Source organism: Macrotis lagotis, chromosome X (assembly GCF_037893015.1).
Source record: "Macrotis lagotis isolate mMagLag1 chromosome X, bilby.v1.9.chrom.fasta, whole genome shotgun sequence".
In the NCBI taxonomy this organism is placed as follows: domain Eukaryota; kingdom Metazoa; phylum Chordata; class Mammalia; order Peramelemorphia; family Peramelidae; genus Macrotis; species Macrotis lagotis.
The window spans coordinates 244,897,676-244,917,250 of record NC_133666.1 but is presented as its reverse complement, the minus strand read 5'-3'; the positions used below and the strand labels follow the sequence as shown (position 1 = coordinate 244,917,250).

The following is a 19,575-nucleotide window of genomic DNA, read 5'->3' as shown; positions in this document are numbered from 1 at the left end:
GAGTCATTAGTTGTAAAGATTGTTTCCCAATTTACTACATTTCTTTTGATCGTGGTTACAGTGGTTTTATCTGTGCAAAAACTTTTTAATTTAATGTAACCGAAATCATCTAATTGGATTTTGGTGATGTTCTCCAACTCTTCCTTAGTCATAAACTGTTCCCCTTTCCATAGATCTGACAGGTAGGTAGACTAGTCCTTGATCTTCTAATTTGCTTATAGTATTGTTTTTTATGTCTATGTCCTGTAACCATTTGGATCTTATCTTGGTAAAGGGTGTGAGGTGTTGGTGTAATCTAAGTTTCTTCCATACTAACTTCCAATTTTCCCAGCAATTTTTATCAAAGAGGGAGTTTTTATCCCAATGGCCAGACTCTTTGGGTTTATCAAACAGCAGCTTACTATATAATCGTCTCCTGCTTTTACACCTAGTCTATTCCACTGGTTCACCACTCTATTTCTTAGCCAATACCAAACAATTTTGATGACTGATGTTTTATAATATAATTTTAGATCAGGTAGGGCTAAGCCACCTTCTTTTGTACCTTTTTTCATTAAGCTCCTGGCAATTCTTGACTTTTTATTTCTCCATATAAATTTACTTACAATTTTTTTCTAACTCGTGAAAGTAATTTTTTGGAATTTTGATTGGTAGGGCACTAAACAGATAGTTTAGTTTTGGTAGAATTGTGTTTTTTATTATATTAGCTCTACCTATCCATGAGCAGTTGATATTTGCCCAGTTATTTAAATCTAATTTAATTTGTGTGAGTAGTGTTTTATAATTGTTTTCAAAAAGATTCTGTGTCTGTCTTGGCAAATAGACTCCCAAATATTTTATATTGTCTGAGGTTACTTTGAATGGGATTTCTCTTTCTAGCTCTTCCTGCTGTTTCTTGTAGACATATATAGAAAAGTTGAGGATTTATGAGGGTTTATTTTATAACCTTCAACTTTGCTAAAATTGCTAATTGTTTCCAGTAGTTTTTTGGATGACTTCTTGGGATTCTCTAGGTAGACCATCATGTCATCTGCAAAGAGTGAGAGTTTGGTCTCTTCCTTCCCAATTCTAATTCCTTTAATTTCTTTTTCTTCTCTAATTGCTGCTGCTAGCATTTCTAATACAATATTGAATAGTAGTGGTGATAACGGGCACCCTTGTTTCACCCCGATCTTATTTCGAATGCTTCTAGCCTCTCCCCATTGAGTATAATGCTTGTTGATGGTTTCAGATAGATACTGCTAATTATTTTAAGGAACAGTCCATTCATTCCTACACTCTCTAGTGTTTTTAATAGGAATGGATGCTGAATTTTGTCAAAGCTTTTTCAGCATCTATTGATATGATCATATGATTCCTGATAGGTTTGTTGTTGATATAATTGAGTATACTAACAGTTTTCCTAATATTGAACCAACCCTGCATTCCTGGAATAAATCCTACTTGATCATAATGTATTATCCTAGTGATGACTTGTTGTAATCATTTTGCTAAGATTTTCTTTAGGATTTTTGCATCTATATTCATCAGGGAGATAGGTCTATAATTTTCTTTCTCTGTTTTAACTCTTCCTGGTTTAGGTAACAGTACCATATTGGTTTCGTAGAAAGAGTTAGGCAGAGTTCCATCTTTCCCTATTTTTCCAAAGAGTTTATATAGGATTGGAACCAATTGTTCCTTAAATGTTTGGTAGAATTCACTTGTGAATCCATCAGGACCTGGAGATTTTTATTTAGGGAGTTCAATAATGGCTTGTTGAATTTCTTTTTTCTGAGATAGGGTTGTTCAGGTATTTAATCTCTTTTTCATTTAACCTGGGCAACTTATATTTTTGTAAATATTCATCCATTTCACTTAGATTATCAAATTTATTGGCATAGAGTTGGGCAAAATAGTTTCGAATTATTACTTTAATTTCCTCCTCATTGGTGGTGAGTTCACCTTTTTCATTTATGATACTAGCAATTTGGTTTTCTTTCTTTTTTTTAATCAAATCGACCAGAGGTTTATCAATTTTATTGTTTTTTTTCCATAATACCAACTTTTGGTTTTATTTATTAATTCAATAGTTTTTTTTGCTTTCAATTTTATTAATTTCTCCTTTAATTTTTATAATTTCTAATTTGGTACTTAATTGGGGATTTTTGATTTGTTCTTTCTCTAATTCTTTTATTTGCATGTTTAGTTCATTGATTTCCTCTTTCTCCAATTTATTCATATAAGTATTTAGAGCTATAATATATCCCCTGAGAGTTGCTTTGAATGAATCACATAGGTTTTGGTATGTTGTTTCATTATTATCATTATCTAGGATAAAATGGTTTATTCTTTCTATAATTTGTTTTTTGGTCCACTCATTTTTTAAAATGAGGTTATTCAGTTTCCAATTTGTTCTGTATCTATACTCCTTGGCCCAATATTGCATATGTATGACTTTTATTGCATTGTGATCTGAGAAAGATGTATTCACTATTTCTACCTTTCTGCAGTTGATCATTAGGTTTTTATGTCCTAGTACATGATCAATTTTTGTATAAGTTCCATGTACTGCAGAGAAAAAGGTATATTCCTTCCTATCCCCATTCAGTTTCCTCCATAAGTCTACCATATCTAATTTTTCTAACAATCTATTTACCTCCCTAATTACTTTCTTGTTTGTTTTATGATTCGATTTATCTAGATCTGATAGCGTGAGGTTGAGGTCTCCCACTAGTAGAGTTTTGCTGTCTATGTCTTCCTGTAATTCTTTCAGCTTCTCTAAGAATTTGGGTGCTATCCCACTGGGTGCAAATATATTCGGTATTAAAATGACTTTATTGTCTATGGTACCTTTTAGGAGGATAAATTTTCCTTCCTTATCTCTTTTAACGCTATCTATTTTTGCTGCTGCTTTGTCTGAGATAAGGATTGCTACTCCTGCTTTTTTTTTACTTCAGCTGAAGCAAAATATATTTTGCTCCAACCTTTTACCTTTACTCTATATGTATCTCTCTGTTTCAAATGAGTTTCTTGTAAGCAGCATATTGTAGGATTCTGGTTTTTAATCCACTCTGCTATTTGCTTATGTTTTAAGGGAGAGTTCATCCCATTCACATTCAAGGTTATGATTACTAATTCTTTATTGCCCTCTGTGCTATCTTCCTTCTGTTTGTATTTTTCCCCCTTTCCCCCCTTTTATCCATATTCCCCAGTCTTTTGTTTCTGAAAACCACCCCCTTCAGTGTTTTTGCCCTCCTATATCACACCCTCCCCTTTCTTTCCCCTTTCCGTTTTTGCCGTTTCCCTTCCCTTCCTTTTGCTATTTCCCCTTATTTCCTCCACTCCCCTTCCCTTTCTCAGTCCCCCCTCCCCTTTTCCCCTTTTAATACTTGAAAGTTTAGATGTTTTATAAGTTAACTGAGTATGTGTAGGTTGACTTTAAGCCAACTCTGATAAGAAGATTCAGGTGTTTCTCCTCTGCTCCCTTCTTCCCCATTATTACCATAGGTTTTTTGTACCTCTTAGTGTAATGAAATTTACCCCATTCAATCCCCTCCCTCCCCTGGTCTCTTTCCTGTCCCCCTTTTTAGGGCGGTAGTGTTTTGTTTTTTTTAGATCCTTCTGTCTAAGTCATAGAAAAATTCTGAGTGTCTGTCCCTTCTAGTTCTGTACATTCTGTCGAATAGAGTAAAAAATTCCTGAGAGTTATTAGAGTCTTTCTCCCAAGTGGGGTGAAAGCCAGTTACATCCCATTGAATAGTAGTCTCATGGATAGGTCATGAATGTCCATCATTTCTGGCTAGGTGTATTCTCTCTGTTAGAGTTACATTTCTCAAAGTTTATGAGAATCTTTTTTTACCCCCATGCTGGGGTTTAGCCAATCTCAACTTACTGGATTGCATTTTTTTTCTTTTACCGCCCCCCCCCCCCTTTAACCTTTTCATGTGTCCCTTGAACCTCCTGTTTGATGTCCAAATTTTCTGTTTAGCTCTGGTCTTTTCATCAGAAATTTTTGGAATTCTTCCATTTTGTTAAATGCCCATCTTTTTCCCTGGAAGAGAAGGCTCAGCTTTGCAGGAAAGTAGATTCTTGGCTGCATTCCAAGCTCCCATGCTCTTCGAAATATCTGGTTCCAGGCCCTTTGATCCTTTAAAGTTGATGCAGCCAGGTCCTGCGTGATCCTTACTGTGGCTCTTTGATATTTAAATTGTTTCTTTCTGGCTGCTTGCAGGATTTTCTCTTTTATCTGATAGTTCTGCAGTTTGGCCACAACATTCCTTGGTGTTTTCATTTTAGGATTTTTTTCTGGTGGGGATCAATGTACTCTTTCAGTAACTACTTTGCCGTCCGATTCCATGATATCAGGGCAGTTTTCCATCACTAGATCCTGTAATATTATGTCCAGGCTTTTTTTCTTTTCAATGTTTTCAGGAAGTCCTATAATTTTCAGGTTGCCCCTCCTCGATCTATTCCCGAGGTCAGTGGTTTTGTTGATGAGGTATTTTACATTTTCTTCTATTTTTTCTATTTCTATTTCTATTTCACTGACTCTTGCTGTCTCATGGAGTCATTAGTTTCTGTAGACTCCATTATTTTTTGGGGGGAGGAGTTTTCTTCATTAACCTTTTGCAACTCCTTTTCCAGTTGGTCAATTCTACTTTTGAAAGAGCTTTCCATTTGACCAATTGAGGTTTTGGGAGAATTAATTTCTTTTTTCATTTGCTTGTTTGAGGATCTGAGAGAATTATTCTCATTTTGTAATTGTCCAATTGATGATCTGAGAGAATTATTCTCCTTTTGTGTTTGTCCAATTGTATTTTCTAAGCTATTAATTGTCTCCCCCAAATTTTTAAGCTCCTTCCTTATTTCTTCAAGGAAGTGTTTCTGTGCTGTAGACCAGATTTTATTCTCCTCAGAGGTTCTAGGTCTCTCTGAGTTGGGGTCTTTCCCTTCCAGGAATTTTTCTATGGATCCACCTTTCCGCTGACCCTTCTTCATTATGCTAAGACTTTGAGTTGGGCGGGCCTGGTTCACCTGGGCTTGGGATCTCTAAAGGCTTTACTGAGTGCAGTTTCTCTGGCTGGCTTCTCTGGTTGCCCTCTCTGGAGTGTCTGTGCCCTTGGCTGAGGCCTTCTCCCTTTGCCCGAAGGGAGGAGTTGGAGCTATTGAATTCGTTTGCCTTCAGTCAATGGTGGGCTCTACCCTGGCCTGAGGTCATTCCTCAGCTGGGCTGGTTCTTCTGCTCACACACCTGGGCCTGAGGCAGAAGAAATTTGCCTTTGTTTGAGGAGAGGCCTCTGTGCAGTGGAGGGTGGGCTCAGAGTTTCTCAGACCCGAGAAGCCCAGGGATGGTGTCTGCAGTTCTCCTGCACCAGACCTCTCCCCCCCAGCCTGGTCCTGGAGCTCCAGGGGGACAGCACCAACACCAGCGCCTCTGCTTCCCCGCAGACCCAAGCCCCTTTCATTGAGCCCCACTGCTGATCCAGCAGGTCCGCTCTCGGGCCCTCAGACTCCCGGTTCCAATTCAGCTGTTAATCTGGCTGATCCGGGGCAGATCCTCCCTCAGAGCCCAGACTCACCTGCCTGGATTCATCCAAGGCTGCTGCGGGAGACAAATCCTGAGGTAGCTGTTCTTCTGCCTTTTCTTTCTGGGTTTTCTGGATCGGATTTCTTTTAAGAGGTTTGTTTCATATGATAGATGGGGAAGAGATCAGGAGACTTGAGAACTATGCCTGTCTTCTCTCTGCCATCTTGGCCGGAAGTCCCGTGAGCTACCTTTTCACCACTTGGCTACTGCTTTAGGCCTCAATCTGCTGGGTTTTTCTTCTCTAAAATATTTTTAAAAGGATTCCTCCCCTCCTATTTATTTATTAAAAATATTTTAATTTTATTTATTTTCATCCATTTGTACATGCATGTTTCCAAGTTATGAAATTTCCCTCTACCCTCCCTTCCCATCCCCCTCCCCTCAGCAGGGAACAGTCAGGTTAGCATTTTACATACATATTTTGTTAAACATATTTACAAATCAGTAATTTTTGGCACAAGGAATTATGATTAAGGGAAAGAGATATATAAGAGATAATTTTTATGAAGTGTTTATCAGATTTGGAAGGGTTATTTTTTTTCCCCTGTGTTTTGTTTTTCTTACTCTGGTTGGGGATAATGTAGTCCATAACCAGTCAAATAGAGTTGTCCTAGCTCTCTGGACTGTCGAGAGGAGTTGCTTCCATCAAGGTTGTTCATCTCATAATGTTGTTGATGTGTACATTGTTCTCTTGACTCTACTCCCTTTGCTCAGCATCAAATCCCTTAAGTCATTCCATGCCTCTAGAGCTCAACCATTAATGGTTTCTTATAGAACAATAGCATTCCATAGTATTCATGTACCATAACTTGTTTAGCCTTTCCCAAATTGATGGGAATCCCATTTTCCAATTCTTGCCACTACAAAAAGAGCTGCTATGAATATTTTGGAACATGTAGGACTTTTTCCATTTTTTACAATTTCTTCTGGATATAGTCCTAGAATTGGAATTGCTGGGTCAAAGGGTATAAACAGTTGTATTGCTCTTTGGGTATAGTTCCATATTTTTCTCCAGAAAGGTTGGATCTGTCCACAACTCTACCAGCAATGCATCAATGTCCCAATCTTACCACAACCTCTCCAACATTGATCATCTTCCCTTTTTTCTCATCTGGGCTAATCTAACAGATGTGAGATGACTCTTCATTGTTGTTTTAATGTGCATTTTTTTTTTAGGTTTTTGCAAGGCAACTGGGGTTAAGTGGCTTGCCCAAGGCCACACAGCTAGGTAATTATTAAGTCTCTGAGGCCAGATTTGAACTCAGGTACTCCTGACTCCAGGGCTGGTGCTCTATCCACTGTGCCACCTAGCCACCCCTAATGTGCATTTTCCCTAATCAATAGTGTTTTGGAGCATTTTTTCATTGATTATATATAGCTTTAATTTCTTCATTTGAAAGCTGTCTGTTCATTTCCTTTGGCCATTTATCAATTGGAGAATGACTTGTGAACTTATAAATATGATGATTCTCTATATATATATTTTAGAAATGAGACCTTTATCAGAACTCCTGGTTGTGATGATTGTTTCCCAGTTTTCTGATTTTCTTCTAATTTTGACAGCATTGATTTTATTAGTGTGAAAACCTTTTAATTTAATATAGTCAAAATCATTCATTTTGCAGTTTATAGTATACTCTAATTCTTGTTTGGTCATAAATTTATCCCTTTTCTATAGATCAGACAGAGTATTTTTGGTCTATTAATTTATCTGTGTTATCGCTTTTTATATCTAAATCCTGTACCCATTTTGACGCTATTTTTGTATAGGGTGTGAGATGTAAATCTATGCCTAGTTTTTGCCATATTATTTTCAAGTTTTCTCAACAATTTTTGTCAAATAGTGAGTTCTTTTTTTTTTTTCCTTTTTTAGGTTTTTTTCGAGGTATTGGTGTTAAGTGGCTTGCCCAAGGCCACACAGCTAGGTAATTATTAAGTGTGTGAGGCCAAATTTGAATTCAGGTCTTCCTGACTCCAGGGCTGGTTCTTTGTCCACTGCACCACCTAGCCGCCCCTAAATAGTGAGTTCTTATACCAGAGGCTGATGTCTTTGGGTTTGTAACAGAGTGGATTACTATAGTCATTTACTGCAGTTTTTTCTTTTCTTTTCTTTTCTTTTCTTTTCTTTTCTTTTCTTTTCTTTTCTTTTCTTTTCTTTTCTTTTTTTAGGTTTTTGCAAGGCGAATGGGGTTAAGTGGCTTGCCCAAGGCCACACAGCTAGGTAATTATTAAGTGTCTGAGACCAGATTTGAACCCAAGTACTCCTGACTCCAGGGCTGGTACTTTATCCACTGCATTACCTAGCCGCCCAACTGCAGTTTCTTTTGAACTTATCTCTAATTCACTGATCCATTACTCTATTTCTTAAACAGTACCAGGTAGTTTTGATAATTGCTGTTTTATATTATAGTTTTAGATCAGGTAGAGCTAGGTCACCTTCCTTGACATTTTTTTTTCATCAGTTCCCTTGCTATTCTTGCCCTTTTGTTGCTCCAGATAAATTTTGTTAATATTTTTTCTAGTCAAAGGATATGCAAAGGCAATTTACAGATGAGGAGATCAAAGCAATCCATAGCCATATGAAAAAATGCTCTAAATCATTAGAAATGCAAATTAAAGCTTCTCTGAGGTACCACCTCACACCTCTCAGATTGGCCAGTATGACCAGGAAGGATAATGATCATTGTTGGAAGGGATGTGGGAAATCTGGGACACTATTACACTGGTGGTGGAGCTGTGAACTCATCCAACCCTTCTGGAGAGCTATTTGGAACTATGCCCAAAGGGCAACAAAAATGTGCATACCCTTTGACCCAGCAATACCACTACTGGGTCTATACCCTGAAGAGATGAGGAAAAAGGGTAAAAGCATTACTTGTACAAAAATATTTATAGCAGCCCTGTTTGTGGTGGCAAAGAATTGGAAATCCAGTAAATGTCCTTCAATTGGGGAATGGTTTAGCAAACTGTGGTACATGTATGTCATGGAATACTACTATTGTTCTATTAGAAATCAGGAGAGACGGGATTTCAGGGAAACCTGGAGGGATTTGCATGAACTGATGCTGAGTGAGATGAGCAGAACCAGAAAAACACTGCACACCCTAACAGCAACATGGGAGTGATGTTCAACCTTGAAGGACTTGCTCATTCCATCAGGGCAACAATCGGGAACAATTTTTGGCTGTCTGCAAAGGAGAGTACCATCTGTATCCAGATAAGGAGCTGTGGAGTTTGAACAAAGTGCAAGGACTATTCCCTTTAATTCGGAAAAAAAAAACCCAAATGTCTTATGGTTTGATCTGGTTACCTCTGAGAATTCTGTTCTCTTTAAGGATATTATTTCTCTCTCATCACACCCAATTTGGATCGAGGTACAACATGGAAACAAAGTAAAGACTGACGGAGTGCTATCTGTGGGGTGGGGGTGGGGGGAGGGAAGCAAGATTGGGGGAAAACTGTAAAACTCAAATAATATCTTTAATAAAAATTTTAAAAAAATATTTTTTCTAGCTTGGTAAAATAGTTATTTGGTAGTTTGATTGGTATGGCACCAAATAAGTAATTTAATTTGGGTAGAATTGTCATTTTTATTATATTAGCTTGACCTATCCATGAGCATGACATTTTTCCAGTTATTTAGATCTGACTTTATTTAGGTGAGGAGAGTGTTATAATTGTATTCATATAGTTTCTGAGCTTGTCTTGGGAGGTAGATTCCCAAGTATTTAATGTTGTCTACAGTTATTTTAAATGGATTTTCTCTTTCTGTCTCTTGTTCTTGGACTTTGTTGTTCATATATAGAAATGCTGATGATTCATGTGAGTTTATTTTATATCTTGCTACTTTGCTGAATTTGTTAATTGTCGCAAGGAGTTTTTTAGATGATTTTCTCGGGTTCTCTAGGTACACCATCATTAACATCTGCAAAGAGTGAAAATTTTGTTTCCTCATTGCCAATTCTTATTTCTTCAATTTGTTTTTCTCCTTTTATTGCTACTGCTAGCATTTCTAATCCTATATTGAAAAGGAATGGTGATAATGGGCATCCTTATTTCACCCCTAATTTATTAGAAATGCTCTGAGTTTATTTCCATTAAATATAATATTTATTGAGGGTTTTAGATAGAAACTGCTTATTATTTTAAGGAAAACTCCATTTATTCCTAAACGTTCTAGTGTCTTTAATAGGAATGAATGTTGTATTTTATCAAAGGTTTTTTTCAGCATCTTTTGAGATGATTTCTGTTGGTTTTGTATTATTGATATGTTTAATTATGTTGAGTGTTTTCCTAATGTTGAACCATCCCTGCCTGCCTGGTATAAATCCAACCTGATCATGGTGTATTATCCTGGTAATAACTTACTGTATTCTCATTGCCAAAATTTTATTTAATATTTTTGCATCAATATTCATAAGGGAGATTGATCTATAATTTTCTTTGTCTGCTTTGGTTCTTCCTGGTGTAGGTATCAGCACCATGTTGGTATCATAACAGGAATTTGGCAGAACTCCTTCCTCTCTTATTTTTTTAAAATTGTTTATGTAGAATAGGAATTAATTGTTGCTTGAATGCTTGGTAGAATTCACTTGTAAATTCATCTGGTGTTGGAGATTTTTTCTTAGGGAGCTTATTGATGGTTTATTCAATTTCTTTTTCTGAAATGGGGTTATTTAAATAATTTATTTCTTCTTCTTTGTTAATTTGGATAGTTTGTATTTTTGTAAATATTCATCCATTTCACTCAAGTTACCCAATTTATTGGCATACAGTTTGGCAAAGTAACTCCAAATTATCTCTTTGATTTCTTCCTCATTGGTGGTTAGTTCGTCCTTTTCATTTTTGATACTGGTAATTTGGTTATATTCTTTCCTAAAGATCAGATTAACCAGAGATTTATCTATTTTACTGGCTTTTTTGTAAAACCAACTCTTAATTCTATTTATAGACAATGGTTTTCTTGCTTTCCATTTTATTAATCTCTCTCTTGATTTTCAGAATTTCTAATTTTGTATTTAATTGAGTATGTTTGATTTGTTCTTTTTCCTAGCTTTTTTAGTTGCATACCCAATTCATTGATCTCCTCTTTCTCTATTTTATTCATATAGGCATTTAGAGATATAAAGTTTCCCCTCAAAACTGCCTTGGCTGCATCTCATAAATTTTGGTTCTGATGTCTCATTATTATCATTTTCTTGGATATAATTATTGATTATTTCTATTATTTTGATCTGCCCATTATTTAGCATAGTTATTTAATTTCCAATCAGTTCTTGGTTTATCTTTCCCTGATCCTTTATTACATGTAATTTTTATTGCATCATGGTCTGAGAAGTATGTATTATTTCTGCCTTTCTGAATTTGATTTTAAGGCTTTTGTGCCCTAGTACAGGTCAATTTTGGTGAAGGTGCCATGTTCTGCCAAGAAAAAGGTACATTCTTTTCTATCCCCATTAGGTTTTCTCCAGAGGTCTATTATATCTTGCTTCACTCTTTAATCCTTTCTCCTTGGTCTTTTTTCCCCCTAAGCAAGGGTGGGGAATCTATTTTCTGACCATTTGGATATTTATAGTGTCATTTGCCTCCTATATTTGGTCAAATAGTTAATTAATTTACCCCTTAAAAGCTCCTAGATTTATTGAGTTCTGTTTGCAGTAAGACATTCCCCTCCTTTGCTCTTGAAGCTATTACAATCTTAGTAGTATGATAAAGAAGGCAGTTTCAGGTTTGTTTTTCTTTTAAGTACCTCTCAATGAATTCTATTTTTGCCTAGGTTATAAATCTTTAAGTCCTGTTTAATATTTGCATCTAACTATCTATAATCCCTAAAGTCCCATCCTTAACTGACTGAGTTTTCTTTTTATTCCATAACCTAAGAGGGTTCCCTTTTCCCCAAGTTTTAATAGCTAATCTACCTTGTGATCAGGAAGAGGCTGGCCCCTCTTAAGAGGGGGGGGGGGAGAAATCAGAATTTTAGGTACTGGGAACCATCCCCCTCCCTTTCTTGAATGTGGAGAGCTAAATTCTCCAATTTACTTCATATAGGATCAAAGTACATGTGCTCATCCATTGACATGGATCCTGAAGACCAACAAGACTGGAAATAGTGGGATCACTTGGACTGATGTAGCTCAGCTTCTAATAACTCTTTTAGAAAGGATCCTCCTCGCATAGCTAGTGATCAGCCATAGAACCCCCCCCCCCCCATTACATACAAACAAAAAAATTTTAAAATTCATTTTAAAAAATTTTAGGTTCTAAATTCTCTCCTTCTTTATATGTCTTCCCCCTTCCTTGAAAAGGTAATCAGTTTAACATCACTATATATCACAGTAGCAAACATTTCCATATTAGTCATGTTACAAAAGAAAATGAAGACAAAAAATAAAATCACAAGAATAATAAAGTTTAAAAAAAGTGCTTTAAAATTACCATACTAATATGATAAACCCAAATCTAAAGTTTTGGAATAAAAATTCATTATTTGACTTAAAAGCTGATGGGAAAATAGGTATAGACCAACATCTCACACCAAGAAAAGGTCAAAATGGGTACATGATTTATAAATACACAAATTAGGAAAAGTAGAGTAGTTTATTTGTCCAATCCATGGATTTAGGACCAAAGAAAACATAGAGAACTTTACAAAATGTAAAAAAGACCTTTTCAGGTACATAAAATTTAAAAAAAAAAGCTTTTTTGCACAAACAAAGCTAATGCAACTAAAAAAAGACAGAAAATTTGGGGCAAAAAAATTTTTTTGCAATAAGTATTTCAAAAAAGACCTCATTTTTCAAATATATAGATAACTGAGTGAAATGAACTTTTATGAATCAATTCCCAATTGATAAATAGTCAAAGGATATGAACAGGCAGTTTTCAGACAATGAAATCAAGACTGTCTATAGTTGGGTGCTCTCAATAACTATTGATTAGAGAAATATAAATTAAAACAACTCTGAGGTACCACCTCACATTTATCATATTGGCTAATATGACAAAAAGCAAAAAATGATAAATGTTGGAGCTCTGGAGAAACTAGGACACTAATGCACTATTGGTATTATTGTGAACTGATTGAACATTCTGAGAGCAATTTGGAACTATGTACAAAGTGCAATAAAACTGTGCGTACCCTTTTATCCAAGAATACCACTATTAGGTCTATATTCCAAACACATCCAAAAAAAGGGGGATTAAAGACATATGAACAAAAATATTAATAATATTCCTTTTTGTAATGGATAAGAATTGGAAATCAAAGAGATGCCATCCAATCAGGTCATGGAGAATTGGTTCTCCTTAAACAGAATAATCAAAAGACCTGGGAACAAAACGAAGTTTATTGACTCTTCAAGAAGAGGGCACATCTTCCATAACATAATTTAAGGCTCTAGGAGGAGTGCCAAGTTTTAGAGGTGTGTAAGTTCTTTTTTATCCTAGTCCCTAATGTGGTCCCATCCCCTTGTGGCTAGATAGCTGGACTCAGTCTTTCTGAGTGTATCTAGCTAATCAAAGTAGAACCATTTCAAGTCCTGTTTGCATCATTTTTCAGATCCAGTTTTACCCTAACAGAGAAATAATTCTGTATCTTTCCATATATAGAATTAATCAGCACAGTGCTGTATAATCTTTGTTATCACCTGACCTTAGGGAAAGTGGAAGGTAATTCCTGCTGACATGGCCATGGGGAAAAGGGAGGGGTCATCAAAACCATGAGGAAGGCTTTGATCACTCATGTCAAAATAAACTGTGATATATGAGTGTGATGCAATTTTACTGTGCTATAAGAAATGAACAGGAGGATTTCAGAAAAACCTATTAAGACTTATGTAAACTGATGCAAAGCAAAGTGAACAGAACCAAGAAAATGTTGTGCACAGTTAACAGCAATAATTTTACAATGAAGAACTGTGAATAATTTAGCTATTCTCATCATTATAATGTTCCACGGCAATCCTAAAAGGACTGATGATGAAGCATACTATCAGCCTGTAGAGAAAAAAAAACCCTGTTATTATTTAAATACAGATTGAAGCATATTATTTTTCATTTTTTATATTTTTCAAAGATTGTATTTATTTAGGGCAATGTTGTTAAGAGTGCCTTGCCCATGATCACACAAACTAGGCAGTTATTAAGTGTCTGAGGCCGGATTTGAATTCAGGTCATCCTGACTCCTGGGCCAGTGCTCTATCCATTGCGCCACCTAGTTGCCCCAAAACATATTATTTTTCAATTACTTACTTCATTTTTTTATTAGAGTTTTCTTGTAAAAATGACTGTTATAGAAATGTTTTGCATGATTGTATATGTATAACCTGTATCTGATTGCTTAACATCTCAGAAGGGGGTAGAGCTAGAATTTGGACCTCAAAATTAAAAAATATATTAAAAATTGAAATTGTAATATGTAATTGGGGAAAAATTTTCTATATATAAATTGTGTTTGAATCTGTATTCACACTCTATCAGTTCTTTCTCCAGAGGTGGATAATGCTTTTTATGATATCTTGCTATATAGAATAGCCAAGCAATTCATGGTTGATCAGCTTTATTATTCTGCTGTTACTATGTCCATTGTTCTGGTTCTGCTCATTTCACTTTACATCAGTTCATGTAAGTCTTCCCAGATTTTTCTGAAAGTATCCTGCTCATCATTTCCTATAACGTACATGTTTTTGTCACAATCTTTTACATATCTTCTTTAGCCACTCCTTAATTGATAGTCATTCCTTCAATTTCCAATTCTTAGCCACCACAAAAGGAGCTGCTATATATACAAATCAGTCCTTTCTTACCCCCTCTCTCTTCCTTTTTTTGATGTTGGGATACAGACCTAATAGAATTATTGTTGAATCAAAGGGTATGCACAGTTTTATAGTCATTTGAGCATAGTTCCAAATTGCTCTCTAGAATGGTTGGATCATACCACAATTCTACCCACAGTGCATTAGTATCCCAGTTTTCCCACATCTCTAACATTTATCATTTTTTGTTTTTTGTCACATTAATCAATCTGATAGCTATTAGGTAGTGCTTCAGAGTGGTATTTATTTGTATTTCTCTAATCATTAGTTATTTACAGCATTTTTTCATAGGACTATAGATAGCCTTTATTTCTTTGTATGAAAACTACCGTGTTCATAACCTTTGATCATTTAGCAATTGGGGAATGATTCACATAATACATTTGATTCAGTTATCTATTTGAGAAATGCAGTCTTTATCAAAGAAATTTGCTGGGGCAGCTAGGTGGCACAGTGAATAGAGCACTGGCCCTGGAGTCAGGAGGACCTGAGTTCAAATCCAGCTTCAGACACTTAATAACTACCTAGCTGTGTGACCTTGGGCAAGTCACATAACCCCATTGCTTTCCCCCCCAAAAAAATGAGGACAAAGAAACTTGCTGAAAAAAATTTCTTCCCAGTTTTCTGCTTTATGAGAAAAACTTTTATTGGTTTTTCTTCCGCACAAAGAGAGTCTGATAGTTCTCAGAGCTTTGACCCTAGTAGGCTCTTCAAAAAGAGTCTCCTTACCCTCAAGGACTATGTCTCTGAAATCTCTAGGTTTAGATAATCCTTATTACTCCCTGCTTAACATATGATTGCTAAACTGTACCCATTTGGCAACATTTTAAAAGTTACACTTCTGGGTCTGAGCACCCTCTGGTTTTCTCAGCCTCAAGATTCTCATTGATCTTTTATGCAAATGAGTGGAAGAAAAAAAGGCAAAGGAATAAAAATCTAGGTAAATCCTACTTGAAAGCATTGCCCTCAACCATTTATTTCAAATTCCTGCCTTTGTTTTATATGAGGAAATTTTTGTTTTTTAATTCTGGTAGTGACTGCTTTTTAATTAGGAAACAATGGAGGAGAAACCTTTTAAAAATTCCAACCTTAAACATGGCAGTTAGGTGGCACAGTAGATAGAATATCTGGCCTGGAGTCAGGAGACTTGAGTTCAAATATGACCTCAGTTATTTACTAACTCTATGACCCTAGGCAAGTCACTTAACCCTATTTGCCTTAGTTCCTTATCTGCAAAATAAGTTGGATGAGGAAATTACAAACCACTCCAGTATTTAAAGGAAGAACTTTTATTGGTTTTTCTTCCCAAGAAAACCCCAAATGGCATCATAGTCAAATACAATAGCAATAATCTTTTGTACCCAAAATGTGAACATGTGTGTATGAGTGTATATTTGTGTCTAATGTATCTGTCTTCAGTATTTCAGTATTTTTTCAGCTATTAGCTCTCTCTACTTCTGTCAGATGGAGAAATATAAAAAAAGTTTCTTCTTCATTATCTGCTCCTCTAAGGAACCATGTTTTGGCAATATGGCTTTTGGAGGATATTGTCTCCTGGGTTGTCTATTTGTTTTTTAACATTAAAGTCAGAAAGGCCTCAGAACCAACCTGATTATCCATTTTGAATCTCCTGTTCCCACTTTATTTCTATTTCTACACATTCTACTTTTACACAGGAGATGAATTCTCTTTCTTTTCTTTTTCCTTTAAATCAATTATCTCTTTTCCCAAAACTTCCAACTATATATGAAAGAATTAGGCTTCATGAAATTTATGGAAATGTATTTACTGGTTCTTAAGACGATTAACAAGAAATTTAATTAAATCTGCCCCCAAGCTATTATTTTCTATTTAAAACAGTTTAGATTTATAGTTTATGGATGGTTTGTGATCTGTATACCTAATCTAGGCATCTTTTTACACATCCTTTTTTTCTCTTGTCACCAAACTAATAAGTACTAAAAATTAGAGAAAAATTTAGTAGTATTCCCATAGTCATGCATAAAATATAAAATAGAGGCTCCCAACTTTTTAAATGTATTCTGAACCCTTTTGGTAAAGCCTATGAACCTCTATGTGTTGGTACCTATATTCACAATTGAAGGAAATATTAAATTTCAGTTAAAGAATCATGAAAATAAAGGTATAATTTGTTTTCCCTTCCAAAATATTAATCCTCTAAAGTCTGTCCGAAAGCCCAAAGATCCTGCAATCTGTCCACAAACCTGCAAGAAATCTTATTTCATCTATAAAAACATTCCAACTCTCCTATATTTTAGAGTCTGAAGGTTAGTGTGAAGATGCAAGGGAAAAAAATTTGGCTTTGGGGAAAGGGGTCTTACGGATCCATGTGGGTTCATGGATTAGATTTTAATGCATAGATTACTGCAAAAATTCATGGGTTAAATTCTTTGGAGAAGCAAAAGAGTGAATTTCGGTAGAAGTAGTAGAGTTAAATAATGAAGAAACTGTCACAAACTGGACTGATGAAAACATCAAGGAAAGCTAAGGGGTTGGGGGAAAGAGTGTGAGAGTTATTTGGGGAATCACCCTCCCCTAGATTGGACCAGTTTCCCACAGGAAGACAGGCAAACAGGGATGGTAGGAGAGAGGCATAAGAGTGGGCTATCAAACTCTCCCAGAGTGGGTTGTCTTCCAGAAGCAGAGGAGCGCTCAGGGGAGGAGTGGGGAGACATAGGTGGGGGTGGGTAACTCAGAATAGAGATGAGGTAGTGAGAGTATCAAGATGGTGGTAGGTCAAAGATATAATCCTCTCAGGCTAAAACCGAGATCCATTGTTATGCTGATAGAAACTTTGCTCCCTGGGAGCAGGGATTTACTGAGTCCTTGCCCAGGGAGTGGAAAATTGGATAGGGACAGGGAGGTCAGTGTTATTAATTATAGAACATCTTTCTCTTAACATTTCCTTACTTCAGGTGGGAAGGTAAAACATATTCAGTCAATATTCAGTCAGGAATACAGTCTGGATGGGAATGAAGTCAGAGCAAGCTTGGACTTGCTTCTTAAAAATGAAGGATGGGGAAGAACCAGTCAGACAAAGAGAGCACGGAATTGGGGGAGTACTTCTCTTATGTGAAGTCCAGGAAAGGTCCCCATAAGTTGCTGTGGCAAGAACAACCACCACCACAAGCCACCTACTGGCTATCATTGTGGTGATGAGACTTTTGTTAATTTTTGATACTGATTCTATCCCAGGCTAGAACTGCAATGGCTTCTTATGGTTTTGATCCCAGTATTGATCCACATAGAAGTTTTAACCTGTTCCCTCTTTCTGATCCAGGCTAGTTTTCCCCTTCTTAATTAAGCAAACTCTGACTCCACTCCCAGAGGATCACCATATTGATAGTGGATTTTTAGACTTGTGCCCCTTGCAGGACTGAGACTTTTAAAGTATAACTAGTCTAGGTATTAGATAACAGAGCTCTATAATCAGGTTCACACCTACAACCTTTCTATTTTTGTTAATCCTTGACAGACCTGGGTTCCTCCAACTGTATTATCTTTGAGAACCCTTAGTTATTTCCATTCCATGATGGCATACTTGTGAAGAATTTTAGCAGAGTGCTCAATGTATAAAAGCAAAAAAGAAGTGATAAAGTCATTTATTCTCATTATTGTTATTCTAGGGAGCCCTGATCAAGCTGTTTTTCTCTTTAACTTAGACAAGGATATTAGAGATCTAAATTATGTGAACCTTGCTATAGGAAAATTCGGTATATGGACATTTGAACTTATTATATAGACTAAGGAGTTCATTCACATCATTAGGTTTATTGTAAAACTATTTGCTCAAAATTTAAAAAAAACAGGATGCACTGAAGAATTCCTTTAAATGACAAGCTTGTTTTTAATGCATTTAATGTATGATCTGAACAACATACAAATCTACTATTTGTTGTATCATTTAGATGTACCTTATAAAAATGTACTTAATTTAAAATTTCATGTTGTTTCTACCTATTTCTAACCTTACCTATTATTGTCTTACACTTTTGGTTAGTGCTTTGTAAGAAAGTCTTTTCATTATCCCAAGATTATATTTAACTACTAATGAAGCTGAAGATTAGAGACTGTGGGAACCTTGATTATATATCCTGATTTTAATATCAAATATATTTACATAATGTCATTGATTCCTACTGGTTTTATTTGTGTTTTCAAATAGCAAATAATTTTTGGGTTTCCAAAAGTCTAGACTAGTCTTTTTTAAAATATTGGATATATTTCAGATGATGGCTTCTTTGTAACTCTCACAGCTATCACCTTAGTTCATGTCCTCATCATCTCTCACCTAGAATGTTACAACTTCCTCCCTGTCATACTTTCTCCTTACTATAGTCTGTCCTTCACATCACTGCCAAACAGCTTTCCCTCAAGTGTAGATCTAATCATGTCACTCCCCTTACTCAGTCAACTCCACGGGCCCTTTGTTGCCTTTAAGGTTGACCATCAACTCCTTTGTTTAGCTTTTAAAACTGTCCTTGACCTGGTCCCAACCTATCTTTCCAATCTCATGGAATATTACTCCCTGTCCCACATTCTGCAAACCCATGAAATGGACCTTATTTTTGTTCTTTGCACAACCCTCCATCTCCCATCTCCTTCCCTTTGCAATAGGGAACCCTATGCCTGGAATTCACCATAACTCAAGAGCTACCTTCTACATGAAGCATTTCCTAATACCTCCTTCCTAAACTGTTATATTTAATTAATTTTTTATTTATATTTATATTATATAACTTTATTTTATATATATGTACACTTACATATATATGTACTTGCTTTTTCTCCATTTAGAATGTAAACATCTTTTGATTAAAGATTATTTTATTTGTTGTATCTGTATACTCAGCATCTAGCATAGTGCTTCATAATCAGTAGAGCTATTGTAAATGCTTATTGATTGAATGATTGATTGACTACCTTTTTGTTTACAGAACAAAGAAACAGAAGTGAACTGTTACCCCTGGAAGATACATATCAGAACAAGGTAAATCTATATTTAGGAATAAACCTTTTCTAGTGATATACTTGCTAGTTGTTTTATGGTTTACCACAAAGTAAGAAGATAGTTCTGATACAGTCTTCTAGAAGAAAGTACATTCAGTCTCCTACAATAGACACTTCTGAGTAATTTTTTAATGTTAGAGTAGTCCTTTATGAATTGGAGTATTT

At 35.7% G+C, this 19,575-nt stretch overlaps 1 protein-coding gene across 3 annotated transcripts in view; it reads left to right on the top strand.

Moving 5' to 3' along the window:
* ANKRD31 (ankyrin repeat domain 31) overlaps positions 1 to 19,575 on the top strand; it is a 201,089-nt gene that overhangs the window by 69,670 nt on the left and 111,844 nt on the right. For all 3 annotated transcript variants that reach the window (XM_074200453.1, XM_074200455.1, XM_074200452.1), the window contains one exon: positions 19,338 to 19,390. In XM_074200453.1, the coding sequence (XP_074056554.1) occupies positions 19,338 to 19,390 (53 nt within the window). The remainder of the gene's footprint in view (positions 1 to 19,337; positions 19,391 to 19,575) is intronic.